At 37.0% G+C, this 27,612-nt stretch overlaps 1 protein-coding gene across 4 annotated transcripts in view; it reads left to right on the top strand.

Annotated features, from left to right (window-relative positions):
• Csmd1 (CUB and Sushi multiple domains 1) overlaps nt 1–27,612 on the top strand; it is a 1,843,561-nt gene that overhangs the window by 968,356 nt on the left and 847,593 nt on the right. For all 4 annotated transcript variants that reach the window (XM_045131039.1, XM_045131041.1, XM_045131040.1 and 1 more), the window contains one exon: nt 5,716–5,910. In XM_045131039.1, the coding sequence (XP_044986974.1) occupies nt 5,716–5,910 (195 nt within the window). The remainder of the gene's footprint in view (nt 1–5,715; nt 5,911–27,612) is intronic.

Below are 27,612 nucleotides of genomic sequence, written 5' to 3'. Positions count from 1 at the left end.
TGTGTATGTGTAAGTATGTTTGTGTGAGTGTGTGTGGGCATATGTATCTCACGTTGCACATTTGGAGAGTCACAGAGCATCATCAGGGTGAGGATCATTGCCTTCAAGCTTGTATTAGACAGGGTCTCTCTTATTTGATACTGGAAATGCCAGCTTAGATGGCCAATAAACTTCAGGATTCTCATATTTCCTCCTCCCATTACCATAAGCTGGGGATTACTGACAGGTAAAACACTTTGTACAGCTTTATTCGTATGCTGAGGTTATGAACTCTGATTGACATACTTGTGGAGCAAATACCTTTAACCACTGAGCAATTTCCCCAAGTCCTAAGCATTGGTCTTGAAGGTAGCATAATATTAGATTCTTACCCAATTTGACAATTTCTATATTCTAACTAGGATGCTTATATAAATTAGATTTCATATGATTACTTATTTTTTTATTTGTTCTTTGACAATTTTGCACATACATATAGTAATTTGACCATATAGAGCCTTGTTGCCCTCTCTTACCCTCCTCTTACTTCTGCTGACCCCTCCCCATAGTAGTATATACATCTCCTAGCTTTTGATTATGTCATGTGGGTATTTACACTTTTTCTTAGGCTGAGAGGGACCGTTATTGTAAAAGTATGGTATAAAATAATCCAACAGAGTCCCTTCTTGGGAAGTACCTAATTGCGATATGAGTGCATCTGATGAATTTTTGTACATTCTACACATGTGCTAAAAATGCCATTGCCACCTTGATTAATTTCAGACTTTTTTAATGCTAGATTTTTGTCTCATTCCGAAATGCATATGCATGCTGTGTTTTAGTGTAGCAATCTTCTGGAAAAGGATTTGATATGACATCCATTTAATTATTTAAACAGTTGGGTTAAAAGGATTGAGGTGATGGCTAATTAAGTCACTGAATTGTGACCATATGTGTTCCCAAAATCAGATGGAATATCCACAGTATAATTAGAATGACTGCTCAGGTTTCCAGCCCAGAGTGTACCCTTTGCTTCCTGGAGGCTGATGGAAGCCTGCCATGGGAGCCAGAATGGTGCCCAGTGCTCCTTTCAAGAAATCCTTCCACTGTACAATGTCTGCCTACATGCAGAATTCCCCTCCTCTCAATAAGAATTTCTTTCTTGAAGCATCTATGGGAATGAGGTCACATTACTCAAGAAAGGATTAAAGAGAATTAAGTGTGCTGTTTAAGTCAATTCAGCAAGTTTTTACTAAATAGTTAATGTGTCCTCATTCCTGTGGTAGACACAAAAGGACATTCATGAGCCTCAGGAAAACTAGTTAAAAGATTATTTAAAAGGAAATTGGCAGAGAGAACTATTTTTTGCATTTACTTAATTTTAAATTGGTTTCCTCAATCCCTAGATTTCCATATGTTGCCAATTTTTATGAATCTTATCCTGAAATATGCATAAACTGATCATCATTAACCCATTTTCACAATTGTATGAACTTATAATGTTTGTAAAACTTCTAATGGTTTGGTAATATGAGAAGTTTTGCATTTTGATGTTTGTAACTAAAAGTACAGTTTCTAGGCAGGCATGGTGGTACATGCCTCTAATACCAGCACTTAAGAGGCACAGATATAAGGATCACTGAGAGTTTGATGCTACCATGAGACTACATAGTGAATTCAAGGTCAGCCTAAGGTAGAATGAGATCCTACCTCACAAAACCAAAAAAGTAAAAATTTTAAAAAGTAAAATGTTGAACACATTTTCAATTAGATCTGTTTAGTTATTGACATTATTCATATTAAAATTTGAATTTTTTTTTAAATTTGGTTGAAAGTAAGCATTCTCAATTCCCAAATCATAAATTTATAACTGAACTAATTAGCAATGACTTTAAAAGTGATTTTAATAACCATAAATTATTTGATATTATGGTAGTGTGTTCAATATAAATATCTAGTGATTTATAAATAATATTTGTAACTACTTTCAATATGATATTTTATTCAGTTGTTTCTTGAAAAATCTTTTACTTTTATCAGCAAGCCTATGAAGCATGTCAAATTTAGTTATTATACATCTAGGAGAACAAATGATCTGTTGCATTACTTATTATTAATCTCTGAACATGTATTCAGGCAGAGTATATGGGTTTCTTTTAACTGTTCTAGTCATTGTGGACAATGATGAAGGATATTTTGCAGGGGTGAGCAAGTCAAGATCAGTAGAACTGCTGAGTAGTTTACAAGCCCTTCAAGAATTGGGGTTTGAAGAAGCAGATATTGACACTGTGATATTTTGATCAATTTTCATACAGTAGTGAGAAATAAACATTGATGAAACATTCCCAATGTAGTGCATAAATAAATATCATTGTAGGAAGAGTAACAGAAATGGCCCAAATGCCACTTTACTCTCTCACAGTCCCTGTCCTTTCAAAGGGTGTCTTGCCTCATGAAGATGATATTTGACATGTTGTTTTTGAAGTTTTAAGCAATTGTCAAGATGCTAAGATGGAGATAGATGCCCTCTATAGATATGAAGAATGTTATTAAAGGATTCCCCATGCCTGAGAAGTGGTCCTCTCTGTCCCTTCCAGGTTTTTCAGATAGGTGTTGCAGTTGGCTAGATAGCACATCACTGCAGGAAGGATCATTCTACACAGGAGTTATAGCAAACTTGGACAGTGGCAACTTAGCCTTTGGAAGAGCAGGCCAGCTCTCCAGCTATATCTTTCTGACAGACACTGTTATCATTTCTATCACATTTTCTTTTAGAATGTGTTCCCTACGTTGGTACTGATTGAAAGGGATCTCTTCTTTCTCTCAATTTTATGGGTTTGGTAACTCTGTTGGATGTTTACAACAGATATTTATAGACATTACTTTTCAGAGCCTACTTGAGGAGACACTTGTATTCATTAGTATTTTCACTCAAAAATATATGTCAGTACATTTCATCTCATAGTGGGGATACTGCTACAGAGTACAGGGCTAATATTTCATTAGTTTTGGCTTCATTTCTGTATAAATAAACTAGCAAACGTTGCAGAGAGTAAAACATGAACCAGGATACACACACCCACACTTTGCCTGCTACTTCTATTATTTCAATATAGTGTCATGTGGATTTTTTAAGTTCAATAAAATATTATTTGTACCCAAGTTAGGTTTCAAAATATTTTCCTGCTATTTTCAGCTATAAAATGGATATAGATGTCAAACAGCTTGCATTCATTCTCAGAATGGCCTGTTTGGCTTTTCTACTTATGGCAGTAATTACTTGTTGCAATTAGTATGTTTAAGCATTTTTTGGTATATTTACATTGATAATTCTTTCCTGTGAAGAAAGTTATCTGGACACATTCTACATGTAGATAAATGTGTATCTTCTGTTAAGAACCAGTGTTAAGAGCCAATGAAAGCAGTGGAAATTCAAAAGAGAAGTGAAGTGAAAAGAAACAATTTCTTGGAATAAGTGAAGCTGGCCGGCCCTGACCTTCCTTTGCTTGGTTCATTTCATTTATTATGATGCCCTCCAGGCTCAGCCATTACTGTGGCAATGACAAGAGGCTCTTGTTTTTATGAATGAGTGGTATTCCTTTCTGTACCTGTACCACAATGGTATTACCCTCGTATTGAAGGGAGGATGTCTAGCTTGGTTCCCTGTCCTGGTTGATGTGAACAGTGTCACGGCAAAAGAGAGTCCCATGTTTGTTAGCACTCTGACTTGTTAACACTACTTAGTCACTAACCTTCAGATATGCTCCTTAGTGGGATGGCTGGAGTTTATGGTGGCTCTACTTTTAGTTTTCTAAGCAGCCTAAATTGTTTTTCACAATGGCTTCATTAATCTGCATCCTCACCAAAAGTATATAAAAGCTCTGTTTCCTCTGTATCCCCAACCAGCAGTGGGAATTTTCTGTGTCTTTGTATTAGCCATTTTGTCATGAATGAGAAGGTCCCTTTATAGTGGTTTGGATTGACACTTCTCTAGTTGTTAATATGATGAATAATCTCTCCATGTAGTTCTTGGTCTTAAGAAGAGTGAGTATGGAGTTTAATCAGAAAGGAAAGTTGCCAGCAGGATCTACTAAAATATATCATGGGCGGGGGGCTGGAGAGATGGCTTAGTGGGTAAGCACTTGCCTGTGAAGCCTAAGGACCCTGGTTCAAGGCTCAATTTCCCAGGACCCACGTTAGCCAGATGCACAAGGGGGTGCACATGTCTGGAGTGTGTTTGCAGTGGCTGGAGGCCCTGGTGTACCCATTCTCTCCCTCTCTCTCTCTCTCTCTCTCTCTCTCTGCCTCTTTCTCTCTCAATAAAATATCTCATTTTGGCATATAAACATATTTTCTAGACTTTCCCTGAAATTAATTTTTCAAACTATAATATCTATTGAATAAAAATCATATAACATGATGGTAATATTAACCATTTGTGTGCTAGCTTTATTTTTATTTTTATTTATGCATAGTGTAGTTTAAAGTTACTTAAATCATAGCATAATAAATAAAATACTGTGAAAGTGACGGAGAGGACTGCCCCTACATTCACTAAAAAAACAGAAGTCTTCCATATTCATATTTAAAAAGAAAAAAGAAAACATTGCATGGTGTTTAGTTATACATTAACACAAACACACTCACACACACACATGCAGGCATAAACACAGGCATGAAATAATATACTTTCATGTATTTGGGAATGTATTTTTTTTATTTGGATATTTTTAAAATACCAAGTTTCTTTGCTTATTTGAATAGTTTTTATTGACAGGCAAAATACTAGTGGTATTATACATTTAAAGAAGAAATTTAGAGACAAATGCCCACAGCTATGAATTTCATCCACTCAAATAAATGATACATCAGTTCAGGTCCAAATCAGGGACTAAAGTGTGGAATGCTGTTGCTTTGTCTGGGTATCAATGTATCTGTATTAGGTAAAGAAATGTATCAAGGCAAGAATAAAGATGGTAAGGAAGGATCCAGGAGTGCCCAACCTTCTATGAATTAATAACTTTGGCTTGGTTATAAGAATGACCCAGTTTATTTATTTATTTGGTTAATTGATTGAGTAAGATATTCAATTAATTTTTAGTGAAGTTAACATCCATGAAGCATGTTCTCAATTTCTGTATGGTACTGATGCTAGAGAGGAAATATGACAATGGATGCAGCCTCACTAAAGTTATCACATCATTTTCTCCATCTTCATATCCTACTATATTACCAGGTCACCTATTATGTGGCAGGTAGAATCTCATCCTTACAAAAATAATCTAAACACAATCTTGAAGACATAATTACACAGAATTGTATTTTTCTCTTTTAAGCAAGTTTACTTATTTACATTTTAAAAATTGTTACAAAGCTGGGCATGGTGGTGCATGCCTTTAATTTCAGCACTGGGGAGGATGAGGTAGGAGGATTACTGTGAGTCCAAGATCAGCCTTAGATTATAGAATGAAGTACAGGTCCACCTGAGCTAGAGTAAGGCTGAAAACCAAATATATATGTCTTATGAAACATGGTATAGTAAAAATGTTATAAACCTTGAACATATTTTATTTTTAGCTTATACTCACAATTTATTTTTTTTCTGTCACTGAGATTTGCTAATTCTAAGAGTTCAAAAGGTGATTATATTGTTTATTTTGTGATATCTATAAATAATCTCAACATAATATTAACTAGATCCTTTTCTTTTTTTTTTTTTTTTCTTATTTCCAATAGTTCTGCCTAGTCACACATGTGGAAACCCTGGAGAAATCCCAAAAGGAGTCCTCCATGGAACAAGATTCAACATAGGAGACAAGATCCGGTACAGCTGTCTCTCTGGCTACATCTTAGAAGGTCATGCCATTCTGACCTGCATTGTTAGCCCTGGGAATGGTGCATCCTGGGACTTCCCAGCACCTTTCTGTCGAGGTAGGTGAGCTGGTGCATAGGTGAAGGGAAGCCTGTGCCTTTGGTGATAGTATCAATTCATTTCCACTATGTGATAGGAGATGGCTTTGGGTTGGGGGCTAAAACATCAGTGCTATCTGCTTCCAAAAATAATATGATAAATTATGAATGAAACTGTGGCAAGACCCTGCCATGTCATGAAGAAGTGGTAGATCGGGTATGACTGCCAGCAAAGAGTCACAGCATTCTTTATCCAATTACTCATGTTTTGTGCACTTCTTCCCATGGAGGCATCTTCTGTTACAGTGTTCTGATAATTTACACTGTTGTCATCTTCATCCTCTTCATCCAGCTCCCCCCTTCCTCTTCTTTTCTTCTCTTGGTTTACTCCTCCTACTATTTCTGCATCCCTTTTCTGTCTCTTGCTAGGGCATATTACTTTTATGCTTTTGATCTCCGGATAGGGTCTCTCTCCGTAATCCAACATGGCCCAGGGATCACTGTGTAGGTTGGGCTGGCATCACATTCCTGGTGATCTTGCCTCAGCTTTGGGGATGCTGGGACTGTGTAGTTGTGAACTAGTTGCTGACACATCATGAACCAAGACTGTATTATCCAATTTAATCTTGAACATTAGTATGTCAATTAATGTTTTATTTTTTATGTATGAGATAAGATGCATTTTTTCTCTTTATTTTTTTTTTACTTTTCTCTTTTCACTTAGTATGATGATGCCCAGCTCCATCCATTTTCCTGCAAATTTAATAATTTCATTTTTATTTTAAATTGAATAAAATACCATTTTGCAAATTACCACATTTTCATTATCCAATTATCAGTTGATCAATTATCAGCTTTATTCCATTTCCTAGTTATTGTGAATGGAGTAACAATGGACAGTGCATTCTAATACTGAATGTTTGTGTGCATGTAAATAAATAAAGGGTGGTGAGATAGGGCAAAGTTGATGAAGGTAGACAATTATGAGTGGAAGTGGTATGGCGAAAGAGGAAGGACATCAAGTCACATATGTTTTAATTGTATAAAAATGTATAAAAGAGAGACTATGAAGGTTTACAAGGATGAAAAGGGGGGGTAAGAGAAACAAAATATATATGAAAAAATAACATAATAAAATTTATTTGTATGTTTTTGGATAAAATTAAAATAATCATTTACCAGGTCTATTTCAAAGGTAAAGAATCAAACATATAGCTTGGAAAGGGGCATGGCCCAGGCTCCAGATCAATGAGGCCAGTAATGGAATACAGCTATGCTCACCACTGTACCTGAGACATACATTAGGTCAGCATTGGGAAGGAGCCTTTTCATAGTTTCTCTGTCCTTGGAAAATTCCATTATAGCAGTTTCTTCCCTTGCGAGTCCATTATTTCTCCAGAAGTACACTTTTCCTTCCTGCCTACTTTCAAAGTGGATGCTGAATTTTTTTCCTTACCACTACTTTTACATTTCTATTGTCAAAACAAGGCTATTTTCAACATCCACACCCCTATTTCCTTTGCTTTTACACAGTTCTCTTAACTGACTGACTCCTTTGAAAAGCAGGTACCACTTGTCTGTCCTGAAGCTACCTTCCCTTCTCCCTCCTTCCCACCAAGGCTGTCCCCTTGTCATACTCATTCTGGTGACATATCACTGGAGTTGTTCACTCAATCATTTCCAGATCTCAGAGTGCTCCACCTTTGCCCTATAAACTACGTGTCCTTTACCCCTGTTCTCATCCTCTGTATCACCTGATTTGATTAAAGAAAATGAAGTTCAACAGTCAATTTCATTTTCTTTGCTACTTTAGATTGTCAGTTAGTATTTTAATGATGTTTCTTCAATTAATTTACACCCTCCCAGAAAATGAAATGCCACTTTTGAGACCGAGAGTTATGATGCCTTTGCTTTCAAAGAGTGTAAAAGCTTTTATTTTTTTTTTTTTTCCTTACTCTAAGGTACGTTCCCATGATGCCTCCTCCTTGCTCATTTTCTGACAGCAGGCTCTTTTTCTTAAATGGGAGACATTCACTAATTCTGCAGCTATATACCATACAAAATCAAAATTGACATAACTATCTTTCAATCATCTTTCCTGTACAATAACCAATTTTTAGTAAGTCATAACTGTGAAGGTGCCAATATCATTATAAATATCTTTGTTATGTATCAGGTTAATCAATTTATATTAATATTTGCCCTTTCTAATTCATGGCCAGGCGAGAATTCAAAGATCATTATATAAAATAATTTAGGACTTCCGGTTAAGATGGCGGCGTAGGTACCACGCCAAAATAGCCTGGGGGGGGAAGACCAAAAAAAACTCAGCAAAATACACACTTTTACTAAAAAGTGAGGTGTATAGGAAGTTGAGGCAGCAGCGGAGAAGTGGAAGAGTTATAGAGCATCCAGAGCCTGCACAGGCGGGAACAGCGGCCCGGGGCGGCTCAGCTACCCGCCGCAACCGCGGAGCGGCAGAAAACCGCCGGACTCTTGGCTCGAGCCGCAGGACAAGCCAGGTGCGGGAATTTCCCCTCACACCGCGCTCTCCGCAACTCGGGAAACGTGAGGGGAGAGCGGCAGCGAGCAACGGAGGGAGGAGCAGACCGCGAGGTAAAAGCACACGATACAACCAGAACAGCCGCGGCTCCCTCCCCTCCCCTGCCGCCTGAACCCAGCTCCAGCGAACACAGCAGCGGCCCGGGACCCGGCCACGCCAACTTGGGCTGACGGCGGGACCCAAGCAGGAGCAGAATTTGGCAGCAACTTCAGTGGCTCCAGCACCGGTACCAGTGGCCCCAGCAGCAGCGGACCCAGGAGAGCAGCGGCTTCGGGGTGAGCAGCAGCGGTGGACACGACAACGGCAGCTTCAGCAGTGGTGGGGGCTCCGGCAGTGACATCTACAACAGATGCAGAGGCGGCGGCAGCGACTCAGTTTGCCCCGTAGGAAAAGCAAGTGCCCAGCTCCAGAAATCAGAACAGCAACCCGACGACCCAGGCAGCAACTTGACTGAGACCACAATCACCCAAGGTAACTGGGATTGCACCAGGGAAGGGTCTCACCTGGTCACAAGCTGACTTGGATACCTCAACAGACCAGAAATCTAAACCTCTTTGTTGATAGAGGATCTGGTCATTATAATAACTACTCTTGCATACATACTCGGGGCTGTTTTTGATGGAATGGGTACAGTGTTTAGCTAAATTTTAGAATCTACCAGTATATTATTCCACTCAGCCTGCTTGAATACTCCTATAGCAGGGAAACTCAACCCCTAAGAACATCTTTGTAGATACTCTGAGAGTCTTAAGAGCCACACCTAATACCTTAAGGTCCTACCCTGAAAATATTTTACACCAAATCAATTGATACAGCTAAGAATACACAGCTAGCTAGAAAATCCAAGCATTAACTTAATCCAAGATGCAAAAATATATACATTATAACACAAGAAACACTAAAAAGCAAGACGATATAAATCTACCTAAAAGTATTAATGCATCAGAAATGTCCTCCAGTGAGAAAGAGTTAGAGGAAATGCCTGAGAAAGAGTTCAAAAGAATAATTATAAATATGTTCAAAGAGGTCAAAGAACACATGAAAACAATCAAAGAAGAAATCAAAGAGGAAATCAAAGAGGAAATCAAAGGAATCAAAGAAGAGGCAGGACACCAATTTAATGAAATAAAGAAGGCAATACAAGACATAAATAGAGAAATAGAAATAATAAAGAAAAACCAGTCAGAATTACTAGCAATGAAGAACACAGTTAATGAAATAAAAAACTCTGTAGAAAATCTCACCAGTAGGATGGATGAGGGAGAGGACAGAATATCTAAGCTAGAAGATCAGGTGGCAGACCTAATGCAGTCCAACAAAGAGAAAAACAAACTTATAGAAAAGTATGAGTGGGAATTTCAAGATATTCGGGACACTATGAAAAGATCCAATATAAGAATTCAGGGCATAGTAGAAGGAGAAGAATTCCACTCCAGAGGCATAGTAGGCATCTTCAACAAAATCATAGAGGAAAATTTTCCCCAAATTGGGAAAGAGGTGCCAATACAGATACAGGAAGCCTTTAGAACCCCAGCCAGACAAAACCCAGAAAGAAACTCTCCTCGCCACATTATACTCAAACTTCCAAACACACAAACCAAAGAAAAAATATTGAAAGCAGTTAGAGAGAAAAATCAAGTTACCTACAAAAGCAAGCCCATCAGGATTACAGCAGATTATTCAACACAAACTTTTAAAGCCAGAAGGGCCTGGAGTGATATATTCCAAGTTCTGAAAGATAACAACTGTCAACCAAGGTTACTTTATCCTGCAAAGTTATCCATCCAAATAGATGGAGAAATAAAGACATTCCATGACAAAAGCAGGTTAAAGGAATATCTGAAGACAAAACCAGCTCTACAGAAAATACTTGATAGAATCCTCCATGCTGAACAAAAGGAAAAGCACACATATAAGGAACCTAGAAAAAACCAGCCATACTCAAATACCAGTTAACAGAAGAGAGCACAGGTAGAACCAGAAACACACACACACAAAAAAATGGCAAACATAAATACACACATTTCAATAATATCTCTTAATATCAACGGTCTCAATGCCCCAACGAAAAGACATAGATTTGCAGACTGGGTTAAAAAGCAGGATCCTACAATTTGTTGTCTTCAAGAAACTCACCTTTCTACAAAGGATAGACATTATCTTAGGGTGAAAGGTTGGAAGACGGTGTTTCAAGCAAATGGGCCTAGAAAACAAGCAGGGGTTGCTATCCTAATATCAGACAGGGTGGACTTTAGTCCGAAGTTAGTCAAAAAAGATAAGGAAGGTCACTTTATATTGATTAAGGGCACACTCCAACAGGAGGACATTACAATCCTAAACATATATGCACCTAACATGGGGGCCCCCAAATTCGTCAAACAAACACTATTAGAACTAAGGTCACAGATAACACCAAACACGGTGGTAGTGGGTGACTTTAACACCCCACTCTCATCAATTGACAGGTCATCCAGGGAAAGAATAAACAGAGAGGCATCTGGACTAAATGAGGTCATAGAAGATATGGACCTAACAGATATATACAGGACATTTCATCCAAAGGCTGCAGAATATACATTCTTTTCAGCAGCACATGGAACATTCTCTAAAATAGACCATATATTAGGACACAAAGCAAATCTTAACAAATTCAGGAAAATTGAAATAATTCCTTGCATTCTATCTGACCACAATGGAATTAAACTACAAATCAGTAGCAAGAAAGGCTATAGAGCATACACAAAATCATGGAAGCTAAACAATACACTACTAAATGATGAGTGGGTCAATGAAGAAATCAAAAAGGAAATCAAAAAATTTATAGAGTCAAATGATAATGAGAACACAACATACCAAAATCTCTGGGACACAATGAAGGCAGTTCTAAGAGGTAAATTTATAGCCTTAAGTGCCTATATTAAGAAATTAGAAAGGTCGCAAGTAAACGACCTAATGCTTCGTCTTAAAGCCTTGGAAAAAGAAGAACAAGGCAAACCAAAAAGTAGTAGACGGGAAGAAATAATAAAGATTAGGGCAGAAATTAATGAAATAGAAACAAAAAGAACAATCCAAAGAATTAATGAAACAAAGAGTTGGTTCTTTGAAAGGATAAACAAGATTGATAAACCCTTAGCAAATCTGACCAAAAGAAAGAGAGAAGAGACACAAATTAATAAAATCAGAGATGAACAAGGTAACATCACAACAGATTCCAGAGAAATTCAAAAAATTATAGGGACATACTATAAAAGCATATACTCCACCAAGTATGAAAATCTGAAAGAAATGGATGATTTCCTTGATCTATATGACCTACCTAAATTAAATCAAAATGAGATTAATCACTTAAATAGACCTATAACAAACATGGAGATCCGAGCAGTTATCAATAATCTCCCAACTAAAAAAAGCCCAGGCCCGGATGGATTCACTGCTGAATTTTACCAGACTTTTAAGGAAGAGCTAACACCATTGCTTCTTAAGCTTTTCCAGGAAATAGAAAAAGAAGGAATCCTACCAAACTCCTTCTATGAGGCCAGCATCACCCTGATACCAAAACCAGGCAAAGATAGAACAAAAAAAGAAAATTACAGACCAATCTCCCTCATGAACATAGATGCAAAAATTCTCAACAAAATATTGGCAAACAGAATACAAGAGTATATCAAAAAGATCATTCACCCTGACCAAGTAGGCTTTATCCCAGAGATGCAGGGATGGTTCAACATACGCAAATCTATAAATGTAATACATTACATAAATGGGTTGAAGGACAAAAATCACATGATCATCTCATTAGATGCAGAGAAAGCATTTGACAAAATCCAACATCCCTTCATGATAAAAGTCCTACAGAGACTGGGAATAGAAGGAACATATCTCAATATAATAAAGGCTATTTATGACAAGCCTACAGCCAACATATTACTAAATGGGGAAAAACTGGAAGCTTTTCCACTAAAATCAGGAACAAGACAAGGGTGTCCACTGTCTCCACTTCTATTTAATATAGTTTTGGAAGTCTTAGCCATAGCAATAAGGCAAGAGACACACATAAAAGGGATACAAATCGGAAAGGAAGAAATCAAGCTATCATTATTTGCAGATGACATGATTCTATACATAAAGGACCCTAAAGACTCTACTAGCAAGCTGTTAGAGCTAATCAAAACCTACAGCAATGTAGCAGGATACAAAATAAATACACAGAAATCAGTAGCCTTCATATATGCTAACAACAAACACACAGAGGATGAAATCAGAGAATCACTCCCATTCACAATTGCATCAAAAAAAATAAAATACCTTGGAATAAACCTAACTAAGGAAGTAAAGAATCTATACAATGAGAACTTTAAGACACTCAAGCGAGAAATTGCAGAAGACACTAGAAAGTGGAGAAACATCCCTTGTTCCTGGCTTGGAAGAATCAATATAGTGAAAATGGCAATCTTACCTAAAGCAATCTACACATTTAATGCAATCCCTATCAAAATTCCAAAGGCTTTCTTCATGGAAATAGAAAAAACAATCCAAAAATTCATTTGGAATCATAAAAAACCTCGAATATCTAAAATAATACTGAGCAACAAAAAAGAGGCTGGTGGTATCACCATACCTGATTTTAACCTATACTACAGAGCCATAGTAACAAAAACAGCATGGTACTGGCACAAAAACAGACATGTAGATCAGTGGAACAGAATAGAGGACCCAGATGTAAGCCCAAGTAGCTATAGCCACCTGATATTCGATAAAAATGCCAAAAATACTCATTGGAGAAGAGACAGCCTCTTCAGCAAATGGTGTTTTGAAAACTGGATAAATATCTGCAGAAGGATGAAAATAGATTCTTCTCTCTCGCCATGCACAAGAATTAAGTCCAAATGGATTAAAGACCTTAACATCAGACCGGAAACTTTGAAACTGCTAGAGGAAAAAGTTGGGGAAACCCTCCAACATATTGGTCTTGGCAAAGACTTTCTAAATACAACCCCAATTGCTCAGGCAATAAAACCACAGATTAACCACTGGGACCTAATGAAATTACAAAGATTTTGCACCGCAAAGGACACAGTGAAAAAAGCAAAGAGGCAACCTACAGAATGGGAAAAAATCTTCGCCAGCTATATATCTGATAAAGGATTAATATCTAGGATATACAAAGAACTCAAAAAGATATCTAATAAGGAATCAAACAGGCCAATCAAAAAATGGGCTAAGGAGCTAAATAGAGAGTTCTCAAAGGAAGAAATACGAATGGCATATAAGCACCTAAAAAAATGTTCTACGTCACTAGTCATCAGGGAAATGCAGATTAAAACTACATTGAGATTCCATCTCACTCCTGTCAGATTGGCCACCATCATGAAAACAAATGATCATAAATGTTGGCGGGGATGTGGAAAAAAAGGAACCCTTCTGCACTGCTGGTGGGAATGCAATCTGGTCCAGCCATTGTGGAAAACAGTGTGGAGGTTCCTAAAGCAGCTAGAGATTGATCTACCATATGACCCAGCTATAGCACTCCTAGGCATATATCCAAAGGATTCATCTCATTTCCTTAGAAGTACATGCTCAACCATGTTTATTGCTGCTCAATTTATAATAGCTGGGAAATGGAACCAGCCTAGATGTCCCTCAACAGATGAGTGGATAATGAAGATGTGGTACATTTATACAATGGAGTTCTACTCAGCGGTAAAGAAAAATGAAGTTACGAAATTTGCAGAAAAATGGATGGACCTGGAAAGTATTATACTAAGTCAGGTAACCCAGGCCCAGAAAGCCAAGCGCCACATGTTCTCCCTCATATGGGGATCCTAGCTACAGATGACTGGGCTTCTGTGTGAGAATGAAAATACTTAGTAGCAGAGGCCAGTAAGTTGAAAAGGAGACATAAAGGGTGGAGAAAGGAAGGGAGGAGGATACTTAATAGGTTGATATTGTATATATGTAATTACAATGATTGTAATGGGGAGGTAATATGATTGAGAATGGAATTTCAAACGGAAAAGTGTGGGGGTGGGGAGGGAGGGAATTACCATGGGATATATTTTATAATCATGGAAAATGTTAATAAAAATTAAAAAAAAAAAAAAAAAATAATTTAAAAGAGACAGAGCTTTGTATTGAACGAGATAACTCAATCACAAATAAATCTCAATGATCTAGTTCTTATGGAAGTATATAATTGGCATAGCCAAGACAGACATAAATGGATTTCAGCAACATGTGATGAGATGATTGTTAAAAATGAAATGGGCACATTTCCCATTTTCCCAAAGACATGGTTGTTTACTTCCAGGAATTGCTGAAGGATTCTTCTTAACAGTCTTACTACAGTGATACCACTTTCCCTACTCCCAGGGGCTTCTGGTCATTGTAAAAATTTACTTTTCTCTCTTACCGCCATATATAACCAGAACAGTAACATTCAAGTGTGTGAGCCAAATATAGTTATTGGTTGCTCATTACAGAAACACGGTGTATACATATCTTTACTTGAGGCAATATGTGATAAAGTGGAAAATTGAGCCAGAAGAGCGTGTAAAGCTCTTCAGTCATTAGCTCAGAACTTTTCTTCCAGAATCATCTTCCATCTCTGTCTCATGTATCTTGATTCTTCGCTCAATACCAAAGACTTCCTTGGTTTACTTTGTCCACTGTAGCATCCCCATAACCACTCACGGAGCTTGGCAAGCAGCGTTGTTTCACCATGTACAGGATGATGTCTCTCTACAGGAAGAAGAGGCCCCAGAAATAAAAGGCATTTTCGACCATGAATCAAATGCTTCTTAATTTGCTTTATATTTCACTTAATTCATAATAATTTATAAATTATTTAACATTATTACTAGCAACTACATGCAACATTCTCAATTCCTTTGATCTGGAGGGGAATAGAGTCTTCCTCCAGAATGGAAGGTTACCTAGGGATAGAATCTTAGTAACAACCAGGTCAAACCCCACACTGGCCTTTAGGCATATGACCACACTCTTACTGAATGCCACCTTTGTGTTTGGTGCATTTATTCTTCTTGGGACAGAAAAAAATGAGTTTTTCTTTATTCTTCCTGGGAAGGAAGCTTAGGTGCTTATGTGCAGCAGAGTTCCCAAGCGTCATAGATCTGTATGTTTCTAATCCGGGCTATCTCAAGGACTTTGCTTTTCTATAAGCTGCACTTACAGTAAACTGCATTACTTCCATGTAAGCAGCCAGGGTAAGGATCATGCTTACAAGGCCCATGACTAGCATAGAGAGGTGCTGAGAAGTCTGCTCTACACTGTGTCTGTGGTCAACGTTATATAGCCCATGAATGTGTGATGCCTCTCAAGTTACACTGAGATTCAGGGTAGGCATAACTTCCTGCAAGGTGCTTAGGGAAATGAAATGTGACACTGAGATGCCATCTAAGTTAAACTTCACAATCGAATATTCTGACAAGTCAGTTATAATATTGATGGTCTTTTGCTACTTTTAGCAAACCTTGTTGAATCAAGACAGCACCACACAGTTGGGGATAACTAACATTGAGGGTTGACTCTGGAAAGGCACACCCATAAGCCAAATCACAGAGGTAGTAACATTAAATTTCTTCTGTATTTTATTATGTCTCATATAAACTCATAAGCACACTGGCTCTGCTAGTATATTTTACTTTATTTATTTTTTTTTCAATTACATTGATTAACTTACTATATGTCTTCCACTTCCCATGTCTTACCTCTCCTATTATAATTTAAATTTCTTCACACTACACATATAACTGTAACAACTTTATGTGACACTATGAAAGGCTATCAGTACCTCCTAACTTCCTACTTCTACAATGTGAAGGTGGATGTCTTCATAGGACCCTCCCCTATTATCTTACCTATAAGAGAGGTTATACAATATAAGTGCTGTTAGCATTTATACATTATACTATTATCGCCTTAGAGTCTCTTTAACCTGTCTTCAGGCTGCTTATAAGAAAACCAAAGCTACAGATGCTCTTTTACTATAATTTTGTAAATATTGTAAGATAAATTACGGTCCTCTCCTGGGATTCTACACCACAATCCTTCTGCTACTCAGAAGAGTTAAAATGAGTTCTTCCTTTGTGTCCCACCTTCATACTGAGGCCACAACTACTCCTGCTTCATATTTGAAGCAAGGTTTTCTGGCATTGGTGCTCAGGCATAACCATGGTATTTCATTTTATTTTTTGCTACATTCAGGATGATCATGTGTGATCAGCAACTGGGGCTGATGTTTATGATCATTTGGAGACTGACATCCTCCGTATATGCTTTTAATCAAAGTCATGAGCCAGTAGGCTCCATTCACCTGTCTAAGGGAGGGAAGTGTGTGAGGTTGTACGTAGGGTCCTGTATAGTAGTGTGCCCACTAAAAAATATTTTAACTCAATAATGCAACTATGTTTTGGTGCCAATTATACATCTTTATCATTTTGCCTTCCCCTACTATTCTCAAATACTAATAACACTATCTGACATCCTGGTCAAATATCTATAGACACTGTTAAAATGAGGAAGACCATGTAGTTGTCTTTCTTCATCTTGACTACTTCAGTTAACTCAATGATTTGAAGTTCCATCCAAGCTGATGCAAAAGATAACATTCTGTCCTTTTGTATGACTCAATGATAGTCCACTTACTATTCATGTGCCATATTTTTTGTCCATTTCTCCAAAAAGGGCCACCATACTTGAATCACATGTTGTCTATTGGAAATGATGGATGAAAGATATGGGGCTGGGCATGGTGGCATTTAATTCCAGCACTTGGAAGGCTTAGGTAGAAGAATCACCATGAGTTTGAGACTACCCTGAGGCTATACAGTGAATTCCAAGTCAGCCTGGGCCAGGGCAAAACACTACCTCAAAGAAAAAAATAGTAAAAGAACATTAAACATGGTATTACAAAGTATCTCTTAATGACTGAAATATATATATATATATATATATATATATATATATATATATATATATATATATGCAAAGTAGTGGGATTGCTGGATAATATTTAATATCTAATGCATTTTGAGTAACCTTCATGTTTTCTAAAATGGATTTATGAAATTATATTCTAAATAAAAATTTTTAAGAATGATCTTTTTTACCTCCAATCATTCATTTATTCATTTAAACATTTTTTTTAAATTTATTCCCTTACATATTTATTTGAGAGAGACAGGCAGATAGATATAAAATGGGTGTGCCAGTGCTTCATGACACTGAAAATGAACTTCAGATGCTTGTGCAACCTTGTTCATTTGGCTTTACTTGGGTACTGGGGAATAAAGCCTGGGTCCTTTAGCTTTGCTGGCAAGCACTTTAAGTACTAAGCCATCTCTTCAGCCTTTATTTATCCATTTTGATAATGATTATCTTATGACAAGTAAAATGATAACTCATTGTAATCTGATTTGAATTTCTCTGAAGATTAATGTTCAGTATGTTTAAATACTCATCTTTGCTTCTACTTGTAGAATCTCATTGAGAAATATCTATGCAGATAATTTCATTTTATATCAGATTATCAAGAATTCAGAACCATGTTTGCATTCCTTATATGGTTCTATTACTACTATTATAATCTGTTATTTGGGATACTTACATGTTTTAGATGCAAATCCCTTACAATGTTGTCATTACTGTGCAGACATTCTCTTTTACTCAACAGGTTCTCTTTACCAGTTGTTTCCTTCCTTTGATTTGCAGAATATTTTTTTTTTTCAGTTTGGATGTACTCCCATCTGTTTATGTGTATGTTCCCCATGATTTTGCAGTTTTATAAAAAAAAAAATGCCTATACCTATGTCTTGAGAAGTTTCTTATGTTTCATTCCAGTAATTTCACAGATTCAGGTTTATACATAGATTTTTGAACCTCCTCATCCCAACCTCAGAAGTTTAAATCAAAGTTAAATTTTCTCAAGCATGAGAAATTGTGGGTTTGAATTGTGGGCTATTCTTTATGTATCACCTGTGTTCTTTCTTTGAGAGCAGCAGCACATGAAATAAGCAGATAATTAATAAGGCTTATGCCAAGTAAAATGTACTTTCTCACCAACAAAACAATATTGAAGAAATGACATCAGATTCTGATGAAGATTCTGGGTCACTTTTAAGGTTATGCAGGTTTGCATGTGGAATTAGGAATTAGATTCAAACTGCCTTGCTCATGAGCAGATATACCTGATGCATGATAGAATGAATGAGGGGTCTTCTAGAGGAGGATTTGGTTCTTAGCACCTCATAGATGTGATCTGTGATGCTATAAGGACTTTTTACATATTTCTCAGCTTATTTTTAATCTTCTTTATGAGCCCTAACTTCTTTTTACAGCCAGTGGCAGAGTAAAGCTGGTCTCAGATATCATAACACCAGAGACCACATGCCAAAATTCTGTTCTGCTGTAAGAAGAAAAATGAATTATGAAAAGGTATAATATCAGTGTCAAAATTATAAGGCAATGAAAATCATCTTTTAACAGTGAGTGGAGAGTAGGCCCTGGTGAAGCCCCACCTTTATGAGTGGTAGTGGAGTCCATGCTGGGTCCAGTAGTGAGTACTCTATGACTTTGGATGATTTACTGAATCTCTCTGCTTTCATGTACTTACCTGTGTAAACTGCCTGTGTGCAACTTCTATTGAAAAGATTAAATAGTAGAAGCCAGATGAAATACTTATTTAGGGGCCTAACACAAAATAATTATAAAAATATCAGCTGGTATGATCACTGATCCTACCTCACCTCCATTCCACTCTTGAAAACAAGCTCATAGGATAACTCGCTCCTCCTGAATGTTACCAAAATAACTTGGGTATACTTGTACATATAAATGAGCTGACCTTGATTCCTTTCTTTGATTTCTTTGTTAATATACCCAGGAATGATATAGCTAGACAGTAAGGAAGTTCTGTTTTTTTGAGAAAATTCTGTCATGATTTCTATAGTGACTGGATTAATTAACATTCCCAACAACAGTTTATAATGATTCCATTCCTCTATATCCTTACTAGAATTTATTATATTGTTGTTTTTATTTTTATTTGGTTCATCATAAGTTTTATTTTTAACTTTATTTGTAAGCAGAGAAGTGGAGAAAATGGATGTGACAAGGCCTCTAGCCACTGCAAACAAACTCCAGACATGTACCCCCTTGTGCATCATGCTTTATGTGGGTACTAGGGAATCTAACCTGGTTCCTTTGGCTTTACCAGCAAGTGCCTTAAATGCTAACCTATTTCTCCAGCATGAATTTCTTCATGGTAACTATTTTGATAAGGGTAAGATGGAAAATAAATTTAGTTATTTTTGATGTTTTTGTTTGTTGTGGATTAATATGGGCTCAAATGTTATTTTGAGGGTACAGTCTGTTAGAGAAAGTATAGTGGCCAAAGCAGATCAGTCCATGATGTGCAGAATGTGCATCATAACTTGGTCATATCTGGGCAAACCAGGGAAGAAAGAGTACAATAAAGTTTTGATTTAATTTTCACTGGTGGCTAAAGATGTTGAATATTTGTTGTGTATTTTTTGGCATTTAATCTTTATTTGAGAAGAGTCTGATCAGATCATTTGTCTGTATGTTGATTGGATTATTTGCCTCTTTTGTTTTTTTTTTTACATTTTTGCATTTCTTTTTGTCCTGTATAAGTCAGTCATATACTTGTCATACACATTCTCCCATTTGCTGAGTATATCTTTACTCTGTGGCTTCTTCTGTTATTTAGAAACTTTTTTTAATTGTATGTAATCCAGTTGCTGATATTTTATGAGATTTTAGAGTCCAATTCAGAAAGTCATTTCCTATACATATAATTTAAAGTGTTTTCCCTATTGTTCCTTTATTAATTCAAAGTTAAATTAAAATACTTGTCCAATGTATGTTGCTTTTTGTACAGTATGAGAGACAGGTAATTAGTTTCAGTCTTCTGTTTATGGATACAGTTTTCTCAGCATTATATTTTAAAGCATCTAATTATTTTTCAGTGAATACTTGATTACTGTCAAGAATCAGATGGCTGTCATTGTGTGAGCATAGTTCAGGGTCTTCCCTGCCATAGCTACTATAGCACAAGTTGAAAGCAGGTTGTTTGATACCCCTACCATTGTTTGTTTTTTTCATGAGCACTTTGTCCATTCAGAAACGTTTATACTCCCATGTGAGTTTTAGAGCTTTCTGACTCAGGACATAGCATTAGTATTAGTTGTGGAACTTTTTGTATCATGGACAAGTCCCATGATTAAATTTTAGAGGCAACATCATTGGAATTACGTGACTTGGAACTGATCTTCAGTAAGGCCAAGTAACCCTAGATTTTCTTGAGCTTTAGAACTATGCTTATGCTCTTCTCACAAACAATCTTAACAGTAACAACAAAGGGAATAAAAAGAATTGTACAAAAATGCTTGAAAAATAGAAGCTTCTCCTTCTTGTGTTGACATTGGCTTGACATAACTGCCTTATGTTAACAGGTAGGCACAGAGCTTTTCCTAGTCAGGCATATACTGACAGTGGATGGTGTCATCACCATTAAGGGAGGGTATTCCCACATAGGCAACTGACTTACATGCTGAATGTAATCCAAAACCATGCACAAAGCATGTTGGCAAATGATGCTTGACAAGGACTCTAGATATCTACTGACAGTCAGGAAGACACTAAGAAAGTTCTTCCCAGTTTTATTGACTAAACCTCTGGCAGGCATGGAGTCATGGACTTTGGATGCACCCTTTCTAGAAGTATTTATAAAAGATGGCTTAGATTAATCTTAATACATTTAATGTATAATGTATAGTGGAATCTAGCCTCTAGGTGATCAGTGTCAAGAAACAAGATGGTAAAGCCAATTTTGACTTTCATCTTTTCTACACTTTGCTCTGGTGGCCACCTTCTTGGGGAAATTGAAAGAAGGTAATTTTGTTGCAGCCATTCATCTTTTTATTTTGTTGTATTTTGCTCTATAAATCAACAAGTAAAAACAGCATATGGAGCACTAGTAGAAATGGAATTGTATCACTCAGTGAAGTTCTCTCCTGGTTTCTGTCTGTGTAAACACATGTATTTAAGATAAACATTCACACAAATGTGTCAAAGAACATTATCACTATTAACAGACAGTTTCAGAAAACACGGGATGTAGCAGATGTTTTATTATGTTTTGGAGTTGACTAATTTGCTCCATTTAAGGTCAGCTGTGTGTTTGAAAAGAATAAAGGATTATCATGAAACAACATGTCCCTAAATAAAGAACAGAAGCCATGTCAAGGGTGCCCTTAATAAAACTTGCTAAATAATCCATGTCCTGCTGTCATTGACACAGTTTCCTTCTGCAGATCTCTGAAACTGTAGAGCCTGGATCCGTTTGACTGCAAGTGATAATATGTCACTAGGCAGTGCTGTATGCAATGCCAGTCCAGGCTCTTAATTGCAGACATTCAGCCGGTGACAATGAAGGGGTGGGAAAGACTGAGATGATGGAGCTGGCAGGGAGGTATGACTAGAACAGCCATGCTTTCATGAAGCTATAAATCCTGAAACATTTAAAACACAGCTGTGTTTCATCAGTGATGTTTTGGAGTCACATTGTAAAATGGATTGTAAGTGATCTGTCATGTCAGGAGCAAGTGATGCAGGGGAAGATTGAAGGGGGCATTCTTCATACAGGAAATCTAGCTTTAAATTAAGTTTGTGTGGTTTTAGACAATTTAATTTTGATCACTTTTTTTGCACAATGTGCAATAAAATCCAATGCAAATCTTAGTGAAATTGAAAAGAAGTATGGGAATATCTATCCATAACAAATTACAGTCAACCTAGTCTCCAAGGTTTGCTATGGGCTGTGCCACAGGCTTCTCCTAGCCATGATATGTATGTCATCTCATTAAATACAATCTTGCAACACATTTAGAAGGCAATCATAAATGCTTAGTCCATTTATTTTCAGCTTTATGGATTTCTTATGATATTTTTCAATTATTTTATTCTAGGCATGTACCATGTTGGGTTTAAGTCACATAGTTGTATGTGTCTTATGCCAAAACAAATACATGCACAGGCTGGGGAGATGGCTCAGCAGTTAAAGCTGCTTTCTTTCTTCTCTGTTTTATTTTATTTTATTTTACTTTATTTATTTATTTGAGAGAGAGAAAGAGGCAGAGAGAGAGGGAGAGAGAGAGAGAGAGAGAGAGAGAGAGAGAGAGAGAGAGAGAGAGAGAGAGAGAGAAAAGATGCACCAGGGCATCCAGCCACTGCAAATTAACTTCAGATGCATGTACCTCTTTGTGCATCTGGCTTACATGGTTCCTGGAGAATCAAACTGGGATCCTTTGGTTTGGCAGGTAACCAACTTAGTTGCTAAGTCATCTCTCCAACCCCCAGAGGTGCTCTATTTTCTCTCAGTCTGTCCCTCTATCTTGCACAAAAATAAATATAAAATTTTTAAAAATACATTCCCAAACAGGTATCATTCACTGTTGCAAGCAGTAGGATGAAGTGCTTAATAGCATCCATTTTGCCTTTAAAGTACTAATGTCACTACACGCTCTGGCATATCTTAGACAAGTAATTTCATTGAACAGATTCAGCTCCCAAATCCATTCAATTGCATGGTTAATCACTCAATGTCCCAGATAGGACTGGCTAATACTATGGCATGCCCCAAGTGCTCCACCTGTTGCTATTAGTGTTTTAGTCCCTGCCATTGCCAAGCAAGAGCAGAACATCCACATACATGAAAGTAACTCATCCCTGAGTGTGAACGAATCATATGCTTCTCCTTGGGCTTAGCATATCAGAAACATTCCAGCTGTTACTATCATGGTGTTATTCTCAATACTATACTGATTATTAGTCAGTTCTCCCCATAATTAAAGTAATGAGTGTTCACCATGTTTACTTCTATACATAATGCTATAATTAGCATTTCTGTGCTTTTGTTCCTTCTTTTTAATTACTTCCTAAGGACAAAATTCTCAGAATGTTACTTGGGCTTTGTTCAGAACTTGAACAGATTTTCATACCATAGAAATTTCTTCAAGCTTTTTTTTATTAATATTTCTTTCTAACTTACTGATATTTTTGTGGCATTAGAATTGCACCAAAATTGCTTCAGTTTATTTTCTGCTTCCCAATAAGGCCACAGAACTAGGGCCATGAAAACTCTGAAGGCGTATTGTCAGAGGGAAATGAGATATGATCCAGGGACCTTATTAATTAATGGATGATCACAGATCATGGCCATGGCCACACATTTTAATTGCACCAGTCAACTGTGACAGAGAGTCAACTGTGAGTGAGGGAGACAGAGAAACAGAGAGAGGGCGAGAAAGAGAGGGGAGAAACAGATAGAGAGAATGGGCATACCAGAGCCTCTAGCCACTATAAACTGTAGAGTCGTGTACAAGCAGTGGTGCGTTTATAAGGGTAGGGTCTGTTTGGATGGGACAGTGTGGTCCATGTCTCTGAGTCCATTCATCCTCATTACAAGAGAATATAAGCTTAGGGATTGTGGACACATTCTTAACTAATGGTTCAAAGTTTTAGCTCATTTTTCACTCAACCCATGGTGGAAAGTATTGCACAAAGGAGAAAATATTTAAAAATTCATAATAGCCCAATACACATTTCTATGAGCTGTTTTAAAGTGACCATTATGTGCAAAATTAAAGAAACAACAACTATTTATGTGTATTGGTAGTTAGGATTCACCTGGCCTATAATGATCATTTTATTTTATTTTTAATATTGTATTTGTTTATTTGAGGCAGAGAAAGAAGGAGAGAGAGAAAGAGAGAGAGAGAAAGAGAGAGAGAGAGAGAGAGAGAGAGAGAGAATGGCCATGACTAGATCTATAACTACTGCAAACATACTCCAAATACATGTGCCACCCTGTGCATCTGACTTTATGTGTGTACTGAGGAATCAAACGCTGGCCATTAGGCTTTGCAGGCAAGCACCATAATTTCTGGGCCATCATCCCAGTCCTATTGAACATTTGAAAATCATTTTTCATTTAATCCTCACAATACCCCATGAATTAATTATATTGTTATTTTATTGTGTAAAAAAACTAAACTCCTAGAGAAAGAAGAAACTTCCCAGTAAGTTGCCCAAATAAGTGGGAGGACCTGGGTCAATGTCAGATCATCTGATCAAGTTCTGCAAAGTCTGGGATAAAGTTGTCAGAAATATTTCCCAGTACTACAAATTAAACATGCCATAATAAAAGCTTGTTATTTATTTTCCAGATATTTTATAAATTATAAATTTCCTATATTTTTATAAATTAAAAATGCACTGTATATTTAATTGGATACATTGTATTTAATAATAAGCACATTGTGGATGTTTGGCAAACATATTGGATAATAACAAGGTGCAGCAGCATCACACCTTATGTGGAAGACTTTTCTGTGATTTCATGTTTCAGAGCTTTTCATTGTTCATAATAAAACAAAGTATTTTTTTTTTTATAAACAGTGTTCTATTCTACATTTGGAGGTATATGTGTGAAATACACTTATAGCTGAATTTATGCCCATACAAGGGATAAGTTGAGAATAAAAACTTTTAAAGGTTAAAAATTTATTAAGGGAAAATACAAATAAATACACTCTGATTTCAGCTTACATTTAAAAATTACTTCCCCAATTATAGGAATCAGGTGATCTAAATAGATCACTTATTAAAAGTCGTATCTACCTTTTGGATTAATTCAAAAGCATTCAGACTTTCTTTAGCTATATAACCTTTTCTTCAGAAGAAGCATTACATAAAAATTCAATATAGGAAATAGATTATAAAAATAATTCCCTAGGTAACAGCTTGACATTGTGGCCACAGCCCACCCAGTTGACTCTGTTTGCAACTTGCCACCTCCACTCCTTCCACGTTGAAATCCTGGGAGCTAACTTTATAAATTGCTGAAGAAATTGATGTGACATTCATGACAATCATTGATTTTAAAAGTATTTATTGTATTGAAAATTATATAGGCAAGGGGTGGAGAAATGGCTTAGCAGTTAAGGCTCTTTCCCCAAAAGCCAAAGGGCCCATATTCGAGTCACCAGGATCCATACAAGCCAGATGCACAAGGGGGCACATGCATCTGGGGTTTGTTTGCAGTAGCTGGAGGCCCTGGCACATCCATTCTCTCTCTGGCTCTCCCTGCCTATTTCTGTATCCCACTCTCTCAAATAAATAAATAAAAATAAAATGTTAAAAGTATGCAGTCAAATATCAACCTGTTTGCTTCAAGACACTATTTTTTGTTGTACACAATGTGAAAGAAACAAAGGGATGGAATTTCACATTTATTAAAAAACTGTAATAGGCAGATATTTTATGCTTGAACTTTGCACAATCACACTGCTATTACTACCTATATTATTACTACAAGAGACAACAGGGACGGCCCCATATAAGCATATTGGCCTTCCACAAAGCCAGTTTAGAATATTAAAAATGGAAACTGACATTACTCCATACCAGCACAGTGCCGCACAGTGGGCAAGCTGGAGCTTCGTCTCAGTCTTATGAAGACTTTGTTTTTTTCTTAGCCAAACTAAACTTTCCCCAATGCATTTTAGAGGGTAGAGATAATTATAAAACTTGTCTCATAAATTTTTGAAATTATTAAGTAAGTTAGCCCACATAAGGGACTTAGAATAGAAAGCCAGGTTCCTAAGATATATTTTGTATATTTTTGATGCCAAAATATAGGAGCACAGTCATGATCCAATACACAGTGTTGCCAAACTGCCTTCTCATGTTAATAGACTTTAAGATTAGTGACATAAAGTCGGTTCAATTTAACAAATGGCTTTCATATATTTTCAAGCTTTTTAATGAATTTCAGATAGTTTATCCCTGTTGTTTAAATTTGAATGTTTGGGCTGGAGAGATGGCTTAGCTGTTAAGGCATTTGCCTGCAAAGCCAAACTACCCAAGTTCGATTCTCGAGGACACATGTGAGCCAGATACACAAGGGGCACATGTGTCTGGAGTTTGTTTGCAATGGCTACAGGCCCTGGCATATCCATTCTCTCTTGATCTCTCTTCTGTCTCTCCTATCTCTCTGCTTACAAATAAAAAAAAAAATGAATGTTTATGTAATAAGAGAAGTTAACCTTTGCTTGTGTTTGGGATTACCTCAGTAGGACATTCTTTTTATTAATTTCATTTTTCCATTACTGACAATTTATTTATTTATTTATTTATTTATTTATTTTTTATTTACTTGCAAGCAGAGAGACAGAGAGGGAGAGAGTGAGAGAGAGAGAGAATGGGTGTGACCAGGCCTCCAGCCTGCATGTGCCACTTTGTGCATCTGGATTTACATGGGTACTGGGGAATTGAACCCAGGTCATTAGGCTTTGTAAGCATGCACCTTAACCACTGAGCCATCTTTTTAGCCCTTTTTTTTTTTTTTTTTTTTAGGATCTCACTCTAGCGCAGGCTGACCTGGAACTCTGTAACCTCAGACTCCTACCTCAGCCTCCTTATTTCTGGGACTAAAGACATGCACCACCACATGTGGCTCCTGTTGAGTTTTTGTTTTGTTTATCCAAGGTAGGCATAGGTTCTCACTCTAGCCCCAGGGTAATCTGGAATTCACTATGTAGTCTCAGGCTGGCCTCAAACTCACAGTGATCCTCTTACCTCTGCCTCCCAAAGGCTGGGACTAAAGGCTTGTGCCACCACACCTGGCTTGTTTGTTGTTTTTAAGATGGGATCTCATGTAACCCATACTGGCCTGAACTTGCTATGTAGCTGAGGATATATAGCCTTGAACTCCTGGTCTGCCTATCTAGAATTACAGGTGCAGGCCGCTACAGCTGGCTTTAACTGTAGGTTTGAAGTTATTTATTCATTTATTTTTAATTTAATTTTTTAGTTTCCTTTTCAGCAAATACAGGCATTTGGTACCATTGTTAGGCTCATCCATGATCTACCACCTCCTAATGGACCCTCCTTGTTGATGTAAATGGGTCGTGCTTTGTGGAGTTAGCCCACAATTATTGGTACGATGAATGTCTCTGAATATCATGACCCAACATGTGACTCTGACATTCTTTCTGCCCCCTCTTCCACAAAATATCCCTGAGCCATGTTGGGTTCATTTTTGGTCTGCTGCAGTGCTG

This window comes from Jaculus jaculus, chromosome 12, assembly GCF_020740685.1.
Source record: "Jaculus jaculus isolate mJacJac1 chromosome 12, mJacJac1.mat.Y.cur, whole genome shotgun sequence".
NCBI classification, from domain to species: domain Eukaryota; kingdom Metazoa; phylum Chordata; class Mammalia; order Rodentia; family Dipodidae; genus Jaculus; species Jaculus jaculus.
This window is presented reverse-complemented; position numbering and strand designations above follow the sequence as displayed.